At 36.9% G+C, this 18,927-nt stretch overlaps 1 protein-coding gene across 1 annotated transcript in view; it reads left to right on the forward strand.

Annotated features, from left to right (window-relative positions):
* The window catches only part of AFG1L (AFG1 like ATPase), a 226,300-nt gene that overhangs the window by 172,728 nt on the left and 34,645 nt on the right, over window positions 1-18,927 (forward strand). Inside the window, exons 10-11 of the mRNA XM_034991745.1 lie at window positions 15,672-15,742; window positions 15,999-16,099. Coding sequence (XP_034847636.1) covers window positions 15,672-15,742; window positions 15,999-16,099 — 172 coding nt within the window. The remainder of the gene's footprint in view (window positions 1-15,671; window positions 15,743-15,998; window positions 16,100-18,927) is intronic.

Here is an 18,927-nt window from a genome sequence, read left to right on the forward strand (position 1 = left end):
TATTCAGACACTTTACCCAATTTAAAATTGTGTCATTTGTCTTTTTAGTATTGAATCTTAAGTGTTCTTTATACATTCTAGATACAGATCCCTTGTTGTATATATGATTTACAAAAATATTTTCATATTCTGGGGCGCCTGGGTGGTTCAGTTGGTTAAGCGACTGCCTTCGGCTCAGGTCATGATCCCAGGGTCCTGGGATCGAGTCCCACATCGGGCTCCCGGCTCAGCAGGAAGCCTGCTTCTCCCTCTCCCACTCCCCCTGCTTGTGTTCCTGCTCTCGCTGTCTCTGTCTCTGTCAAATAAATAAATAAAATCTTAAAAAAATTTTTTTTTCATATTCTGTGTTTATCTTTTTATTTTGTTGATGATGTCCTTAGAAGCACACAAGTTTTAAATTTTGATGCCGTCCAATTTATTTTTTTCTTTCATTGCTTATACTTTTGGCGTCATATTTAAGAAACCATTGTCTAATCCAAGGTTGTGAAGATTTATGCCTATTTTTCTTCTATGAGTTTTATAGTTATAGCTCTGATATTTAGGTATTTGATTAATTTTGAGTTAGTTTTTATATATGATATGAGATAGTGGTCCATCTTCATTCTTTTGCATGTGGATATCTAATTGTCCCAGCATCATTTATTGGAAAGACTATCCTTTCCGTATTGAATTATATCAACACCATTGTTGAAAATTAATTGACTGTAAATGTAAGGGTTTATTTCTGGTCTTAATTATATCCCATCAATCTGTTTGTCTATCTTTATGTCAATGTCACGCTGTCTTGATTGCAATAGCTTTGTAGTAAGTTTTGAAATCAGGAAGTATGAGCCCTACAACTTTGTTCTTTTTTTCTCCCCAAGATTGGTTGACTTATTCTGGGTCTTTTGAATTTCCATAAGACTAGTAGGATCATCTTGTCAATTTCTACAGCAAAGCCAGCTGGAATTTTGATAAGGATTGTATTGAATCTGTAAATCACATTGGGAAATACAATATCAAATATTCTAAGTCATGAACATGAAGTGTTTTACTAGTTTCCTAGGGCTACCATACAAAGTGCCACAAACTGAGTGTCTTGGAATAGCAGAAACTTATTCTATCATTGTTCTTGAGGCTGGCAGTCCAAAATCAAGATGTTGGTAGGTTAGTTCCCATTGGGTACTCTGAAAGAGAATCTGTTCCATGCTTCTCCTGTAGGTTCTGGTGATTCCTTGGCTTATAGGTGCATCACTCCAATATCTGCCTCTATCTTCATATGGCATTCTCCCTATGTGTCTTTGTGACTAAATTTCTTCTTCATATAAGGATACCAGTCATTGCATTAGAGACTACCCTAAACCAGTATGACCTCATCTTAACTTGATTGTATCTGCATAGATCCTATTTCAAAATAAGGTCACATTCACAGATATTAGAGGTTAGGAGTTTAACATTTATTGAGGACACAATTCAACCCATAACAGATATCTTTTCATTTATTTTGGTCTTCTGTAATTCCTTTCAACAAAGTTTTATAGTCTTCAATGTATAAAGCTTTATAATTCTTTTGTTAATTTTATTCATAAATATTTTATTCTTTTGGAAGCTAGTGTAAGTGGAATTGTTTTTGTGATTTCACTTTTGGTTTCTTTGTTGCTACTATGTAGAAATACAATTGATTTTTGCATATTGATCTTGTAACCTGCAACCTTGCTGAAATTGTGTATTTGTTCTAATAGTTTCTAATAGTTTGTTTCTGATAGTTTCTAATTCCTTAGGATTTTCTAAATATAAGATCATGTCATCTGCAAATAGAGGTAGTTTAGTTCTTCCTTTCCAATCTGGATACTTATTATTTACTTCCCTTGTCTACTTTTCTTGCATAGAACATCTGGTGCAATGTTAAATAGAAATGGTATATTCCACTATAGAGTGGACACCCTTGTCTTGTTTCTGAGCTTAGTAGGGAAGACTTTATTCTTTCACCATTAATTATGATGTTATCTCTGGGTTTTTCATAGATGCCCTTTATTAGGTTTAAGACATTCCCTTCTATTGTTAGTTATTGAGTATTTTTATCATGAAAGGGTGTTGGATTTTGTTGAATGCATTTTCTGTGTCTATTGAGATGATCGTATTTTTCTTGTCCATTCTATTGATATGGTATATTTCATTAATTTATTTTTGGATTTTAAGTTAACCTTGCATTAGGGTGTTGGATTTGGTTGAATGCGTTTTCTGTGTCTATTGAGATGATCGTTTTTCATGTACATTCTACTGATACAGTATATTTCATTAATTGATTTTTGGATTTTAAGTTAACCTTGCATTTCTGAGATAAATCCTATTTGCTCATGGTATATAATCCTTTTTATATGTTGCTTGATTTCGTTTGCTAGTATTTTGTTAAGCATTTTTGTTTTTATATTCATAAGAGATATGGGTCAATAGTTTTCATGATGTCTGTCAGGTTTTGCTATCAAGGTAATATTTGCCTAATAGAATGAATTGGAGAGTTTCCCTCTTCTATTTAGATTTTTCTCTTTCTTCTTGAGTCAGTCTCGGTAGTTTTTATCTTTCTAGGAATTTGTCCATTTCATTTAGGTGATCTAATTTGTTGGTATATAATTGTTAATAGTATTCCCTTATAATCCTTTTTTATTTCTAATATTCTCTCTTCCATTCCTGATTTTGATGACTTTTGTCTTCTATCCTTAGTCTGTCTAGGTAAAGGTTTGTCAATTTTGTTCACTTTTTCAAAGAACCAACTTTTTTTTCTTTTTTTGACAGAGAGAGTTAGCAAGAGTAGGAACACAAGCAGGGGGAGTGGGAGAGGGAGAGGGAGAAGCAGGCTACCCGCTGAGCAGGGAGCCTGATGTGGGGCTCTATCCCAGGACCCTGGGATCATGACCTGAGCCGAAGGCAGATGCTTAACGACTGAGCCACCCAGGCGCCCCACCAACTTTTTTTTTTATTTGCTATATTATTTTTCTATTCTCTATTTCATTGTTTTCCACTCTAATCTTTATTATTTCCCTCCTTCCACTTATTTTAGGTTTAGCTTTTTCTTCTTTGTCCAGAATCTGATGGTGGAAGGTTAGGTTATTAGTTTGAGATTTTTCTTCTTCTTTTTTTTTTTTTTTTAATGTAGGTATTCAAATTATACTTTTCCTTCTAAGCACTACTTTAGCTGTATCCCATAATTTTTGGAATGTTGTGTCTTCATTTTTGTTATCTCAAAGTATTTTCTAATTTCCTCTTGATTTCTTTCTTTCTTTCTTTCTTTCTTTCTTTCTTTCTTTCTTTCCTTCCTTCCTTCCTTCCTTCCTTCCTTCCTTCCTTCCTTCTTTCTTTCTTTCTTTCTTTCTCCCATTGATCATTTAGGAGGATGTTTAATTTTTATATATTTGTGAATTTCCAAAATATCTTTCTGTTACTATTTTCTAATTTCACTCCATTGTGATTCATATAATTTAATCCTTTTAATTATTTAGGCTTGCTTTATGACCTAGGATATGCTCTTTCCTTGAGAATGTTCCATATACACTTGAGAATAATGTGTATTCTGCTATTATTGGGTGGAGTGTTTATATAGATGTCTGTTAGGTCTAGTTAGTGTATATTGCAGTCCAAGTTTTATATGGCCTGTTGCGTCTTCTCCCTAGTTGCCCTTACTGAAAGTTGGGGGGCACCAGGCTGGCTCAGTTGGTAGACCATGCGACTCTTGATCTTGAGGTTGTAAGTTTGAGCCCCACATTGGGTGTAGAGATTGATTTAAAAATAAAATCATTTAAAAAAAAGTTGGATATTGAAGTCTCCAACTATTATTGTTTCTCCCTTCACTTATGTCAGTTTTTGCCTCATGTATTTTGGGACTCTGTTGTTAGGGGCCTATGTTTGTAATTGTTATATTATCCTGATGGATTAAACTTTATCATTATGAAATGTCCCTTTTAATCTCTAACCACATTTTTTGTATTAAAGTCTATGTTGTCCGATGTTAGTAGTGGTTGCTGTTTGCATTAATATGTCTTTCTTCTTGTCCTTTTACTTTCAACCTAGTTGTATCTTGGAACCTAAAAGATATCTCCTATGGACAATATATTGTTGGATCTTGCTTTTTTATTCAGTCAAACAATCTCTGCTTTTTTTTTTTAAGATTTTATTTATTTATTTGAAACAGTGAGTGAGAGAGAGCATAAGAGAGCCGGGTGAGGGGCAGAGGGAGAAGGAGACTCCCTGCTGAGCAGGGAGCCCGATGTGGGGCTCGATCCCAGGACTCCAGCACCATGACCTGAGCTGAAGGCAGACGCTTAACTGACTGAGCCACCCAGGCACCCCCCAATCTCTGCTTTTGATTGAATTGTTTAATACATTCACAAATTATATTATTATTGATGTAGTTGGAGTCACACCTGCTCTTTTACTTTATGTTTCATGCCTTTTTTGTTCCTCGGTTCTCCTTTTACTGTCTTTACATTAAGTGAATATTTTTAGTGTAAATTTTAGTCTTTTAATTTTTTTTACTATTTTTTGTATTTTTTTTTTTTTAAGATTTTACTTATTTATTTGACAGAGAGAGAGACAGTGACAGAGGGAACAGAAGTAGGGGGAGTGGGAGAGGGAGAAGCAGGCTTCCCGCTGAGCAGGGAGCCCGATGCAGGGCTCGATCCCAGGACCCTGGGATCATGACCTGAGCTGAAGGCAGCCACATAACTGACTGAGCCACCCAGGCTCCCCTATTTTTGTATTTTTTTAAGTGAAGAACTATTTATCTCTGATAAGTATAAAGTTTCATCAAACTGAAATGTCTCAAATTTATAATGAAGCATTGTATGTTGCTGTATGTTTTGAGAATTAAAAGGTCAGTAGTGGTATGAATCTGTACTCTAAGCCCACCTGTAGGAAAAAGGGCTCTATGGTGGAAGAATGTAGTTGGTTCTCAAAAGCAGATGCACAGTATCTTTCTTATAAGAACCCTTGTTGATATTTTATGAATAAGTAAGGCTCTGTGACATTACAAACTTATAATTTTATATTAGTAGACAACAACAACTTTCTGCTTTATATCTTGTAGGGCATAGTCAGGTAGGCTGTTTATCATGTCTTAAAATCACATAATTTAGATGCACATTTAAATATTTATTAATCCTGTATTAACTTAGGGAGTACTGAATTAAAAATTTCAAGGGTTTGAAACTATTTGAAATACCGCCTAAGAAGTGATACAGCAGCAAAAGAAGTTCATCTTGTATAAACTTCAGTATCAGACCCCATCAGTCAGCTCAGCATACCTTTTATCTTCCATTCCTTTATTGAACAGTAATTTGACAATAGCATATCACAGTGTTTATTCCAGCAGGCCAGACAGGACCAGAATAGAGCTGGCCCACCATTTCCTGCTGAACACATTGACAAAGTATTCAACTGTATGGCTGTCCTCATCTAGTAAAGTGTAAATAAGCTATATACACAATATGTACATGAGTAAATGATATGTATGCTTATAGATATAAAAGTACAGTTAATAAAGTTTTTAGATTTCCTTAGAATTCTTATCTTTTATTTCATCTTCAAATAGATCACATTTGAAATAAAGGTCATTTATGAATTTATAAATAAAGGTCAATCTTCAACATTAGAAAAGCTGATCTGGCAAATGCCCAAGGTCTTTAGTTCCTTGCTGTGTACCTCTTTTAACTATTAAAACTCCCTTGGCCTCTTTTTCCGAGGTGGATGTGACCATTTTCTTCTTCTGAAAAGGAGTCAGATCTTCTTACTCTCTACCTTCTTCCTCGTTTTTATTTATTTATTTTCATCATCTTCAGTCCATTCTAGCTTTTCTTAAGTTTTATGAAAAGGAAATATTATTGTATCTACCATGTTGTAACTCTGCGTGTTACACCACTGACTTATTTGGGGGAAAATGCTATATTTAGATTTGGTAGAAATTTTATATGGAGTTTGGGGCTGAGAAGTGGGGGTGAAGGTCTGGAATTTGAGAGCAAAAGGTGCTAGGTCCCACTTTCTGCATTATACACAGGTCAAGATTAATGGAACCAGGTAAGTTACTCTCCAGGTGATTGAGAACGGTGGGAAATTTAGAGATTGAAATGGATCTCTGAACAGTCAATTAAGCCTTTGAATGACTGAGAAGATAAATAGTAGGACAAAATCCATTCTAACAACTGATTCCGTTATGTAAAACAAACCTACAGGATTTGAAATGCAACCAAGTCTGTTTTATATTAAGGCAAATATAAACCAACTTAATCTTAGACCTGCCTCCAGCCCCAGATTATGTTTGGTAAGAGCACAAAGAGCTGTACAGCATGAATGCACAAGGAATCAGTAGAGTGAGAAGGCTCCCTGCCAGGGAAGTTTGGCACAAGAACTCTAAGAGGAAGGGGAAATTTCTCCCTCGTTGAATCAACTTTGGCTCTCTGGAATAGAGAACATGGAGAGAGAGGGACCAAGGAAAGCCAACCCTATTCTACTTGTTGATACCCTAACAAGCTGTTGATTTTAAAAAGGGGATAAAGGGGCAAAGTGTGGGTAGCATTCTGTTCCTCTGAGTCAATCCTAATGAAGTGGGAGGTTCTTGAAGAAATTAATTTCCATTTAAATTCATGTGTGACCCTCTTCTAGAAACCTCCACTTCTTTTGGAATTTTTGTTGAGAATTTCAAATGATCCAGCAATAATAAGGTCTTTTTTGACATGTTCTATTTCTCCGTCTAAGTTTTGTGTTGAATGCCTGATTTTGGCTATAGAAATTTTCTTAAAATTGGAATGACTGATTACTTTCCTCTCTGTTTACTAATTTGATATGGAAAAATAAATCATGATTCTCATACTTCCAAAGCAATCAGGCTTTTAATCCAGGGTACTGTACTCACAGGTTTCCTGTAGGAGTTGATGCCAAATTTCCTGGCAACGAAACAGTGGTTGATTCCAGGGCTTTTCTGACTTAAAGACACAGTGGTATTACTTAACAGAAAATAGAAACCTGCCCCTCCACTGCAGTTTCTGAGCTTAGCAAAAAGTGACAGAAGCAATGAAATGGGTGGATTTTACCAGGGCATTATAGAACAAAGGAAAAATAGTCTGCACTCTACTTGGGCCCTATACCCTCCACTCTCCAAACAAAAATCATTTGAAAAGAGTGACTTCGCTTTTTCTTCAGAAATGACTTTAATTCTCTTACTTTTGATTATTTGTGGGCAGATTTTCTGTTTCACATCTTATCTGCCCCAAACACTGCCATACAGTAGCATCCCAGTGGTGGGGCAGTGACCCAGAATTGAAGGAAGTCACTTAAATTCTTTATCCCTACTCATTTGTAGGAGCTTATGTTTCTGTTTCCCCGAGAGGAAAGGGGCTACAATTCATAGCATCTGAGCTTAATTCCAGTTTTTTCTCCTGATCATATTGATGTTACCCAAATCACTCTTTCTTAAGATATGCCACTTTGTGGTTAACACTGAACTTCACAGAGCAGAACAGAACATTTTCTTCCTTGCTGTGTGACATGATATTCTTGTAGCCCTGAAAGAAAGCTCTGAATTTAGCTTCCCTTCTACACTGAAAAAACCATTTAATTTAGTGCCGTCTTCAGGCTGCCGCTTTCCCATGCAACTGCTCTTGACTACTAGCTATTGCGCTTTCCTCGAATTTTACTGGTTATGCTGGAATAATTTTAAATTATGTTTATAACTTGGGTCTAATTTTAATCACTATTTGTATTTTTGTATAATCTATATCCTTGAGTGTTTTTTGTACATTTGTTTTCTGAATATGCCTTTGGCCAACTGTGGGTCTTGTGTCCTAAACACTTGATTTTTCTTTAAAACCATCTGACACTAGTTTTTTTTTTAAGATTTTATTTATTTATTTGACAGAGAGAGACACAGCAAGAGAGGGAACAGAGGCAGGGGGAGTGGGAGAGGGAGAAGCAGGCTACCCGCTGAGCAGGGAGCCCGATGCGGGGCTCAATCCCAGGACCCTGGGATCATGACCTGAGCCGAAGGCAGACGCTTAACGACTGAGCCACCCAGGCGCCCCTAACCCTAGTCCTTCTTTGGAGCTTCACAAGCATGGTTGTATTTTTGAGTATAGATTTTTAGTATAAGGTAAAGTTGCTGCCTTTTAAAATAGTTTCCCTGGAAAACTGACTAGTGGGGCCCTGGAGTCATAGACTCTTTCCCATTACTCCTGTTTTTCTCCATTATAAATTCTTTTCCTATTTTGAGACTAAAGTCATTTTCTGTGGCTGAAAATTTTACAATAATGTTCTTGAAATTTCCTGCCTAAAAAAGTCAAGAGATCTTAGTGTTTTTAATTTAATGTTATGTATGCCATAATGACATCTTACTAAGAAAATGCTTCTGGATTAACTATTGCATTAATTATATTTGTATTTTTATGCCCCACCCATCTCTAAAAATAATTTGAAGCAACTTACCTTAAAATCATTTATAATATGTCCACTAAAATTACTAAAATGGAAGAAATGGAAAAACAAGTGTAGGCAAGGCTGTGAAACAAGTAGAACTTTTTGTACGTGCTGGTAAGAGAGTAAACTACTACAACCACTCAGGAAAATTGTTTGGCAATATTTACTAAGCTGAACGTTGGTATACCCTATGAGCAGTAATTTGGCTCCTAGTTATACACCCAACATACATGTATACAAAAGGTTACCAAAAGGCGTGTGCTAGAATGTTCACATAGCACTCTGCATAGTAACCCTGAACTGTAAAGTACACAAATGCTCATTATTAAGGACTGAATTATGTCCCCCCAAAATTCATAGGCAAAGTCCAAACCCCCAGTGTGACTGTATTTAGGGATAGGGCCTTTAAGTAGATAATAGTGGGTAAATGCAGCTAGACACATGTTAATAAGGGAAACGAGTTTATATAAAGCAGTATGTACCCTAATGCCCAACTTGAAAATAATTTAGGACACACTCTTAATGATTTGATCAATGTCAGTGCCAAATGACATTTTCCTATGCCTGGAATAGTTGTCAACCAGCAAAGATCAGGACTATCAGATACGGTGATTATGCTTTGTGTTTTAAAAACCTTTAATTTAGAAAATAACTTTTACATACTAAATATTGGAGATACTTAAATTTTAAAATAATCTTATTTGCATTTATTTTGTGTTAAAGTTTCCTTTTAATATTTCCTACTATCAAGTCTGTATCTGGTAGAGATCATTTTTATGTTATTGAAATGTATCACAATATACATAATATAATATAGAAATATATGTCCTAGTATATTGATTTGTAATAGTGATAAGCCATGAGTTTATTTTTATGCCATATTTTTCATAGAAAACCACCAAAGCTTTTAGTATAACCCAGTAACAGAAAAATAATTCACTGTTTATTAGTATTGTGATAAATACAGAATAACTTACGATTTCAGGAATTTTCAAGATTAATATCTTCAGGGACTTTGGAAACACTTGTGGGGATTCCCCAGATTTCCCACCTTGCGTGGTTGCCCCCAACTGTCCTCTGGTTCTTCAGGCCAGGACTGCAGGTTTTCTGTTGGAGTTGGAGTTGGAGTTGCCCTGAGCAGTCCTGATTTTATTGTCTTCAGTCTGAAAGCTGTAAAATGGGTAATTCACCCACGTTTTTCCCTTTTCCCAAGTGTCTGCTCCCTCCAGAATCTGCCTGCTTCTCTTCACTGCCCAGTGCCTTCAGGTCACCTATTTTTGTATTTTGTCTGGAGTTGACAGCTGCCACGGGCAGGAGGGCCAATGGGGATAGAGCTTATTTGGTCCTACTGGACCCAGAACTCTTCTCCCTGGTCTGAGAGAGCCCAGCCTACCTAGTATCTTATGAAGAAGGCTGCACAGGAGATAGCTTTTTTGAGAACTCACCTGTCCAAAAATGTCTTTATTTTTCTTGATTAATAGTTTGGGCATGGTTTGTTTGACAATAACTTCCCTTTAGAAAATTTTAGACGCATACCATTCTCTTCGTGCTTCCATTATTACAGCTGCAAAGTTTCATGAGAACTGACACAAATCAGTTTGTTGACCTTTTTATATTTAACCTGTTTTTCCTCTTGAAGTTTTTAGGATATTCTTTCTTTATTCCTGGTTTCTGAAGTTTCCAGATAATATGCCTTGGAATGGAGCCTTTGCCCCCAGTCTTTGTCATGGGTGTTCACTGGAGTCTTTCAACTTAGACATTCATGCTCTTCAGTTCTAGGAAACAATTTAATTTTTTGATTGCTGCTGCTTTTATTTTTTTCTCCATAGCCTTTGGAGCTTCTCCTGGTTAGATATTGGGCCTTCTGGATTTATTTTCTGATTCTTTTATTTTCCCTTCTGTTTTCCAGTTTTTGTTCTTTTTGTTCTATTTTCTGAAAGATTACTTCAACTTTTTCTTCTAATTCTTTTCCTGAATTTTTTATTTAACAGTCATATTTAGAGCTCTTTCTTATGCACTAATTGTTCTTTTAGGTTATAGCATCCTTCTTTGTTTATGCATGTAATATCTTCTTCTCTTTAGGTGTATTAGAGTGTATTTCTCTTTGCTTCCTCCAAGATCCTCTTTTTCTATCTCTTTTAGTCTTTATTTTATATCTTAGAGGCTTTCCTTAAGTGCCTAGAAATACTTGGTTGTCCATTCACAAGATTGAGGCATTAAAAAGCTGATTAGAAGTTCTGTGTGCATGGATAGGGTTTTATTGATTGGAGGATGGTAGATAAGGTGGCAGGTCAGGTTTTCCATTGAAGAACCCCCCAATGTCAGTATCTGCAAGTCTTTCTTTTGGCTATTCAGTTTCCTCCAGAATGTTTCCTTCAATCTTTCTACTTCCTTCAGTAGAAGTTTTGCTGGTAGGGTTCTGGATGCTGAAGAGGGAAGTACTGTTGGTTTCACTGTTAATATGTAGGATTTGAGTATGGTGTCTCTCCCACTTTCTTCATTGTTAAAGATGACCCAGATGGTAAACTTATTAGTTTCAGCTGGAGTGGAGGAGGTGTACAGGACTCTTGCTGTCCAGGTAAAGGCAGGGCATCTAAAGAACTGTCTTTGTCTTATATTCCAAGAGTGCCCCTATTTCCAGCCTGCCCTCTCACCTGTAACTTCAAGTATATGTAGTAGTGCTAAGCCTTTGGAGTGTTTTTAGTGAGAACTGGCTTGCTTCATGTTGGCTTAGCACTCCACCTCCCATCTTCTGATTTCTCAATCTACCAAGGTCCTACTCATCCAGCTAAGGACAATGCCAGATTTTTCTTCTTTCAGGCTCCCCTAATCTTTCCAGGTGACTTGTGTAGAGAACCTTTCCTCCCTCCCATCACTTGTCTTTGGGGGAGGGTAAGTCACCCTCTTCTTTCCTAAGGGGAAGGCGCTTATATCGATAATACAGATCATCTAAACAGAAAATCAGCCAGGAAACAATGGCTTCAAATGACACACTGGACCAGATGAATTTAACAGATATATTCAGGACATTCCATCCTAAAACAGCAGATACACATTCTTTCCAAGTGCACATGGAAGATTCTCCAGAAGAGATCACATATTAGGTCACAAAACAAGCCTCAAAAAATTCACAAAGATTGAAGTCATACCATGCATCTTTTCTGGCCACAACGCTATGGAACTAGAAGTCAACCTGAAGAAAAATTCCTAAGGGGAAGAAGAGAAGAAAAAGGCTCTTATCACAAATACTAGACATAAAGATTCCTGACCCCTTCTCCCCTCCTCATAAAGACACTGTGGTGTGGTGGAGAGTAGGGAATGGTGGAGGAGGAGGAGGAGGAGGAGGAGGCATTTGGAATAGGGCTGATTCTCTTCATGATTTAGCCATGGGGGCAGGAGTCTGGATCCAGCCATTGGTGGCACATTGGTGGTTCTCTTTAGAAACTTGGGGGCACTAAGCACTTTTAGTCATCAACTTGGACCTTAACTGCAGTTCCAGGACTAGGGAGAAGAGTTGTACTTGAAAACTGCATACTATTTCATTGTGTGCGTGTATTCAAATGTACTTCATAGTCCCCATTGAGGGACATTAGAGTTTTATTTTTTTTTAAGATTTTATTTATTTATTTGACAGAGACACAGCGAGAGAGGGAACACAAGCAGGGGGAGTGGGAGAGGGAGAAGCAGACTCCCCGCTGAGCAGGGAGCCCGACTCGGGGCTGGATCCCAGGACCCTGGGACTACGACCTGAGCTGAAGGCAGATGCTTAATGACTGAGCCACCCAGGCGCCCCAGGGTTGTTTTTTTCTCACTTTTTTGATGTTAGAGGTGTCACAATGAACATCCTTGTAGTTGTTAACCATTATTATTTCCATAGGTGAAATTCTTATGAGTGGAATAGCTGGGTGATGCGGTATGCATGTTTTTAACGCTTTTATCACAAATTATCTGGTTGCCCTGAAATCTTGTACCAATTTTATACCACTCCCAGCAGTATGTGAAGAGGGTCCATTTTCTCCTTACCTAGGCTTGCTCTAGCTTTTTCCTCATCTCTGCTAGTTTAGATAAAAGAATAGTATTGCATGATTTTACTTTGCATTTGTTATCACTAGTAAATGAATGATTTTACATAGGCTTCTTGCCCATCGAGCTTTTTTTTAATGCAATTTTCCTTTCCAGATCCTTTGTCAGTTTCTCTATTTGTGGTATTAAAATTGTATTAATTTTTAATACATTTGATAATAATATGCCATACATGTTGCTACTGTGTTTCCTGGTTGCTCTGCCTGTGTATTTTATTTATAATACTTGGTTATACAAAATTTTAAATTTTTAATTTTTCAGATCTTAGATAAGTGAGGGCTGAATTCTCTGAGTCTCGGTTTTCTCGTCTGTAAAAATAGGATAATAGCAAATACTACATGGACAGGTGGGGGTAGTATAGGTAAACTAACTGTTACATAGTAGTTGCTTGATAAATGCAGCCTTTGTTATTCTTTGTGTGACACATTGAAATAGTTCAGAACCATCTAAATTTTTTACTAGAATTACAAAACATATTCAAAGATGTATAAACCAGATATGAACCTGGATAATGAGTAAAACTCTGAATCTTTTAAGCTAATATGGACAGGTAAGTTTTAATTTCTCTTTTTACTTTCCTAATTCTCATCCTTCAAAAAAGTTAATGAGCTCTGATTGATGCATCCTTTTAAGTAGGGGAAATCTGGTCTGAGTGGAGTGTGAGAAGACTAGTGTTTTCTTGTAAATTATCTGTTAAGGGATTATGAATAAGTTCATTTCTGGTAAGGATTTCTTCCACAGCATCCTCATTTATTTCATGTCAATACAGAGATATATCTAATAAAACCAAAACACATACTAGCCCCTCCCGCTTTTAAAACAATATGAAGCTGAGGTTTCTGCCCTTCAACTGGTCAATAGAACTCACTCCCTGAGGTCAAGTACAATTTGGCTTAGATGGATAACAGGCTGTTCAATTTTAAGTTACATGAACTACTTTTGTGAATATTTATTTTTAGGCCACTTAACACCAGTAAAAATTTTTATTTTGCATGTTGTAACTTCTGAGTAACTTTTTACAATAATTTAATAAAATTTTATCTATCTATCTATCTATCTATCTATCTATCTATCTATCTATCTATTTTTGAAAGAGAGTGTGCACGCGCAAGCAGGGATGGGGGTGGAGGGGCAGAGGGAGAGAGAAAGAGAATCTTAAGCAGGTTCCATGCTCAGTGTAGAGCTCCATACAGGGCTCAATCACAGAACTCTGAGATCATGACCTGAGCCAAAACCAAGAGTCAGACACTTAACCGACTGAGCCACCCTGGTGCCCCATGTAGAATTTTTTATAAGATACTGCTATAATAAAATAATTATGCCACTTCACATATAATTTCACTGTAAGTAAATCATATATAGTAATTTCATTGATGATGCAGAAGATGTGGCCTGACTGAAGTCTTGTGAGCCACATTTTAATATTATAGTATATTAGAGCACTGAGTAAACGAGAAATCACTACTGAGGAAATTTGTAAGCAATTGTTTATTCACTAAATATGCTCTTAGAAATGTGACTGTCTTGGTTATTTTTCAGAATTCATTTCTCCTCCTCTGTTGGGTAACATGCCTCTCCTAAGAAGAAGTTAACTTTCTGCAAGCCAGCAGAAACCCTGGGTGGCTGGTTTTGCTCCTTCTGTTTTATAGCCCTTAAAAAGTACCTTTGCTTCTTTTCCAATAGTTGAGTGTGTTTATGCCACTATAACAAGGTGGGGACAATTCCAAATGAATTCCCAAGAATAATGTTGGCAAAGCCATATAAACATACATGTGCTTGGTGTAGACACTGACATTTATATTGGCTTGTGCGATTTCTTTGTACCTTTAAAATTGTTTTTTGTCTCTATAATCCCTTTGTGTAGTGTCATTTTATTATGTAATACTACCCAATTCAAATGTCATAAAGCCTTTACTTAAGTCAAATAGCATTTCCCCTGCAAAGTTAACCATTGCAGATGATGTTTTTAATATCCTTTGAGGTGGAATGGTTATCACTTGGAGGGTACAATTCCAAAACCCTTCATAATGACCGTGTGCTGTCCTGCATTTTAAAAGCATTTGCTGTACAACAGTTGAAGAATTAGGTGCTTGTTAAATGCCTGCCACCTGGTAATTATCTCAAGGGAGAAATGAGTTTGGTTTCTTTTACACTTAAAAAATAATTTGTCATATTAGTTTTCAAAAAGACTTTATTAAGATGAATGTCCAGAATTGAGTTTAATTGCTTCCACACCTAGATAAGCAAAATTAAGCATATCGGCAGGTCATACTGTATAAGTTTGTATGTAGAGTTGAAGTAAACTTACATTTACACTTGAAGTTTTTTTTTTTAACAGCATTTATTTCTTCTGCCAGATATTTTATTTTATTGACAGTTAATTTACAAACCCCTCTTTAAAAAAAGTGACAGGAAGAAAGGGCATAGTGTTATCACATTTGTGTATGTGGGTTCCCTAAACCATATGGCGATTTGTAATTAGAATACAAAGGATTCTTTGATGAGACTAACTTCCGTAGGAGCCGCAATGGTAGGCATCACAGAAGGAGAGAGTTTTCTTGAATTTCTGACAAGGACATTTTTGAGAGAAACTGTGTGGTCTATAATTGTCCTTATATTCGAAGTCCCATAAAGTTATTGATGTGCAGATCAAGTTGGTATTTTGAAGCTGGTGATTTAATTCTGGATGTTTGATCCTCTCAGTCAGTGGCTTGACTTGATTTTTTTTTTTTTTAAGCAGCTTCAATATTTAATTTCACATGTACCCTCTCAGTTGAGATTTCAAAGGATACTTTGCTGGATGCTTGACTGCCTTGTCTATTTGCTCTTGTTTTGCATGCAAGAGAGAGCCAGAAGCCTTTCTTCTCATTGTGTACACATAGTATTAATGGATTTACTCTGCCTGTATCGTCTCATTACTGGAAACAGCCAGAAGCACAGAAGTCTTTCAGTGTATGCAAATAAGGCAGAATCATCTACCTGAGAGTTAATATTCTCTGCTTTTAAGTGTATTCTAAATCTAATGTTTGTATTTAGAGCATAACATCCTGTTCTCTTTTTTTGTGGGCAAAAAGCTAAGCAGGCTCAGGCAGCTGTTTGATGTTGGCTTCAAGTGTTATTAATTTCATATTCTATTATTCTTTTCACTGTAGCACAAGTGAAGCTGATGTGGAGGCTGTCATGGATAAGTTGTTTGATGAGCTGGCTCAGAAACAAAATGATTGTACGTAAGTTAATTTCTCTTGAAAGAGAATACATTTAGAACACAATGCCCAATCTCCACTGACCAATTAATAAGTTCCATTGCTGTATATGGGTTGATGCCACACTCAAGTGGCAGTCATTGTATCAGCATTTTGTCTAATTTATGTGTTGAATCATGTGCTATTATTCATCAAGCTATGCATTTCCTATCTGTAAGAGATGAATTTTATAGTAATTATCCAGACAAGATTGAGTCTTTGTTCCTGTTCCCATAGTAACTAGACCAAGGATTCTAAAAGTGCAAGGCAGAGAGCTGCGGCTGCATAAAGCATGTGGAACTGTCGCTGACTGCACATTTGAAGAGCTGTGTGAGAGAGTAAGTATCCAGACACATCCAGACTCATTGGCCTTTTCACTTGTTAAAATACCTCGTATTTTCCTCTCTGCCTGGTTCACATTTTAAAATACTGTTCCCAGAGTCGGCACTGATTTAACAGTCTCATGAAGGGAAATACTCATCCGTCTATGTCATGTGCCTTTTATAGACGTTGGCTCAAAATTTGCACTTAAGAAGGATGCTAAAGCAAAATTGGAAATACGGAGAGAACTATCAACTGTTGCTGGAAGCAAACAGAAACCAGTTTCAGGGATGTTTTGTGAAAGTAAAACATAAGAGAATTATGTTTTTTGTCATTGTGGTGAGGTTAGTATTGGGGCGAGGAAGATGAAGTAATACTACCATGATCCAAGGAATCATGGTAGATGATTCGAGACGAATGACACGAGAGAATTTCTAGCCCTCATTCTCAGTGCCCACCTGTGATTGCCATTTCTGATCTGTTTGGGCTACAAAAAGAGTGAATTCCTATTTCTGTGACATCTATATTATATAATAATATATTCAACAGAGGAAAAAATGTTTGTAACACACACATTCATATAAATGAGAAAGACCTTGATTGCAAATTCATTATTGATATGAATTCTGTCTTTTAAAAGCTCTACTCAGTGGATATTCAATATATTTATTGACTGTAAATCTTGAGAAAAACAAATCCAAATTATACATAACTTTAAGCATAATTTCTCAATTGTCCTGTAAGTGGTCTCTGACTTATCTCAAGTTTTAAGATAACTAAAAAAGAATTGTTTTCAGTGAAGAAGAGAAAGTCTTTGTAGCTGCCAGCCATTTTGTGAGTACTTTTCTCAAAAGCTAATGACTTATTTACCTTTAACCAGTGTAAATTTGTAATTTTTAAACCAGAGAGATGAATCTAATATGCAATTATTATTAGAGAAATAAAGCACTTCAAATCGATAAGATTTAAGATCAAGTAAGATCCTCTGACAGGGCAAAAATATCATCATTGGTGGTATGGAAAGTCATCCTAGGTCGTATGGACCCTTCACATTTCTATGGGGTCAGTTTCGTCAAGGTCCTAATAACCTATTATCTCTAGACAAAATTCTCTTAAGGCTTCCATTTAAGATTTACTTACTCTGCTAGAGAAATAAACTTGAGAAAAATCTTGTATATTGAAAAGATGAAGCTCCTCTTCCTTCCACAAAAGGGGACCTAGTGAGGAAAGGGAAGGACAGACCTGTTGTATCTTGGGCAAAGAGAAAAATCTTGTATATTGAAAAGATGAAGCTCCTCTTTCTTCCACAAAAGGGGACCTAGTGAGGAAAGGGGAAGGACAGACCTGTTGTATCTTGGGCAAAGATGGTCTCTTGGAGCAGTCACTGAGTATTTATATTTTTTATGTGTTATTTCAGGAGACACTTAGTGCCAGGAAAAGGCCACTACTCAGGGGCCCAAATCTTCATAGTCTACTCTGGGGAGGTGGTGGGGAAGAAGGTTGTTGCAGAGAATTCTTTTTCCTTTATTTACAAAGTTTCAGAACAATTAAATAAATTCAGGTAAAATGTTACTAATGTATATCTTACCTTTTTAAATCAAATTATGGTATAAGTCAATCACAAGATTTTATTCCACCCTTTTTATATAATTCTCGGGACCCATGTGAAACAGGCTAGGTCCAGGTATGTGTGTTGAAATTTTACATTTTAAACTTTTTTTTTTTTTAAAGATTTTATCTATTTATTTGAGAGCAAGAATGAGAGAGAGAGAGCACATGAGAGGGGGGAGGGCCAGAGGGAGAAGCAGACTCCCCGCCGAGCAGGGAGCCCGATGCGGGACTCGATCCCGGAACTCCAGGATCACGACCTGAGCCGAAGGCAGTTGCCTAACCAACTGAGCCACCCAGGCACCCCGAAATTTTACATTTAATGGCATGTGTCCTAAATTCCTTCTCACACATTCTTTTTTTTTTTTTTTTTAAGAATTTATTTATTTATTTGACAGAAAGAGACAGCAAGAGAGGGAACACAAGCAGGGGAAGTGGGAGATGGAGAAGCAGGCTTCCTGCTGAGCAGGGAGCCCAATGCGGGGCTCGATCCCAGGACCCTGGGATCATGACCTGAGCTGAAGGCAGATGCTTAATGACTGAGCCACCCAGTCTAACTGCATTCTAACTGCATCCTGCAAATTGACATTGCAAGGCAGCTAAAGGACTAGAGTTTGTAGGGAGGATTCAGGATTGGTTGAACAGATGGATAAGATAACTTTCAAGTGTCTTTCAACACCAAGATTATGAATGTTTAACTTAAGGGTTGATGAGGAATGTGAGGATGGAAAGAGAGGACAAAAAGATTTAGGGATAATTTTTGACATTGGATTCACATCCTCCTTATAAGGATCTGACCCATTCTCTACTAAGCTCTTTGTAATCTCACTTCTGCCATACCTGTCCCCCCCCCATGCTTTAGCCAGGCTGTCTGCCTGCTTATTTGGACATGGTATTGCCCGAGCTCAGCATATTTGGGAAATGGCACACACAGATCAGCAATGCTGCAGGAATGGTTTTGCTGCTGGGAAGGTAAAAGGCCAGGGAGATTCCTGGGCTGCCTCAGTTCTGGTGATTAATGCCCTTATTCCCTGATGCTAATCACCACTGTTGACATCCAACACCATCAGCCTTGACTCTTGGCCAAGTAGTAGAGATAAAAGCTATTCATCCTTTAGTATTTACTGAGAGTGTACCAAGCACGGGACACAAACCAGAAGTAGTTCCCATCTGGTGGTTTCATTTGGAATACATGAAATGAAATAAAGCATAAAATAGAGATAGAGAAGTGAAATGT

The sequence above is a fragment of the Mirounga leonina genome, unplaced genomic scaffold, assembly GCF_011800145.1.
Source record: "Mirounga leonina isolate KUSES-001 unplaced genomic scaffold, KU_Mleo_1.0 Mir_53, whole genome shotgun sequence".
NCBI lineage: Eukaryota > Metazoa > Chordata > Mammalia > Carnivora > Phocidae > Mirounga > Mirounga leonina.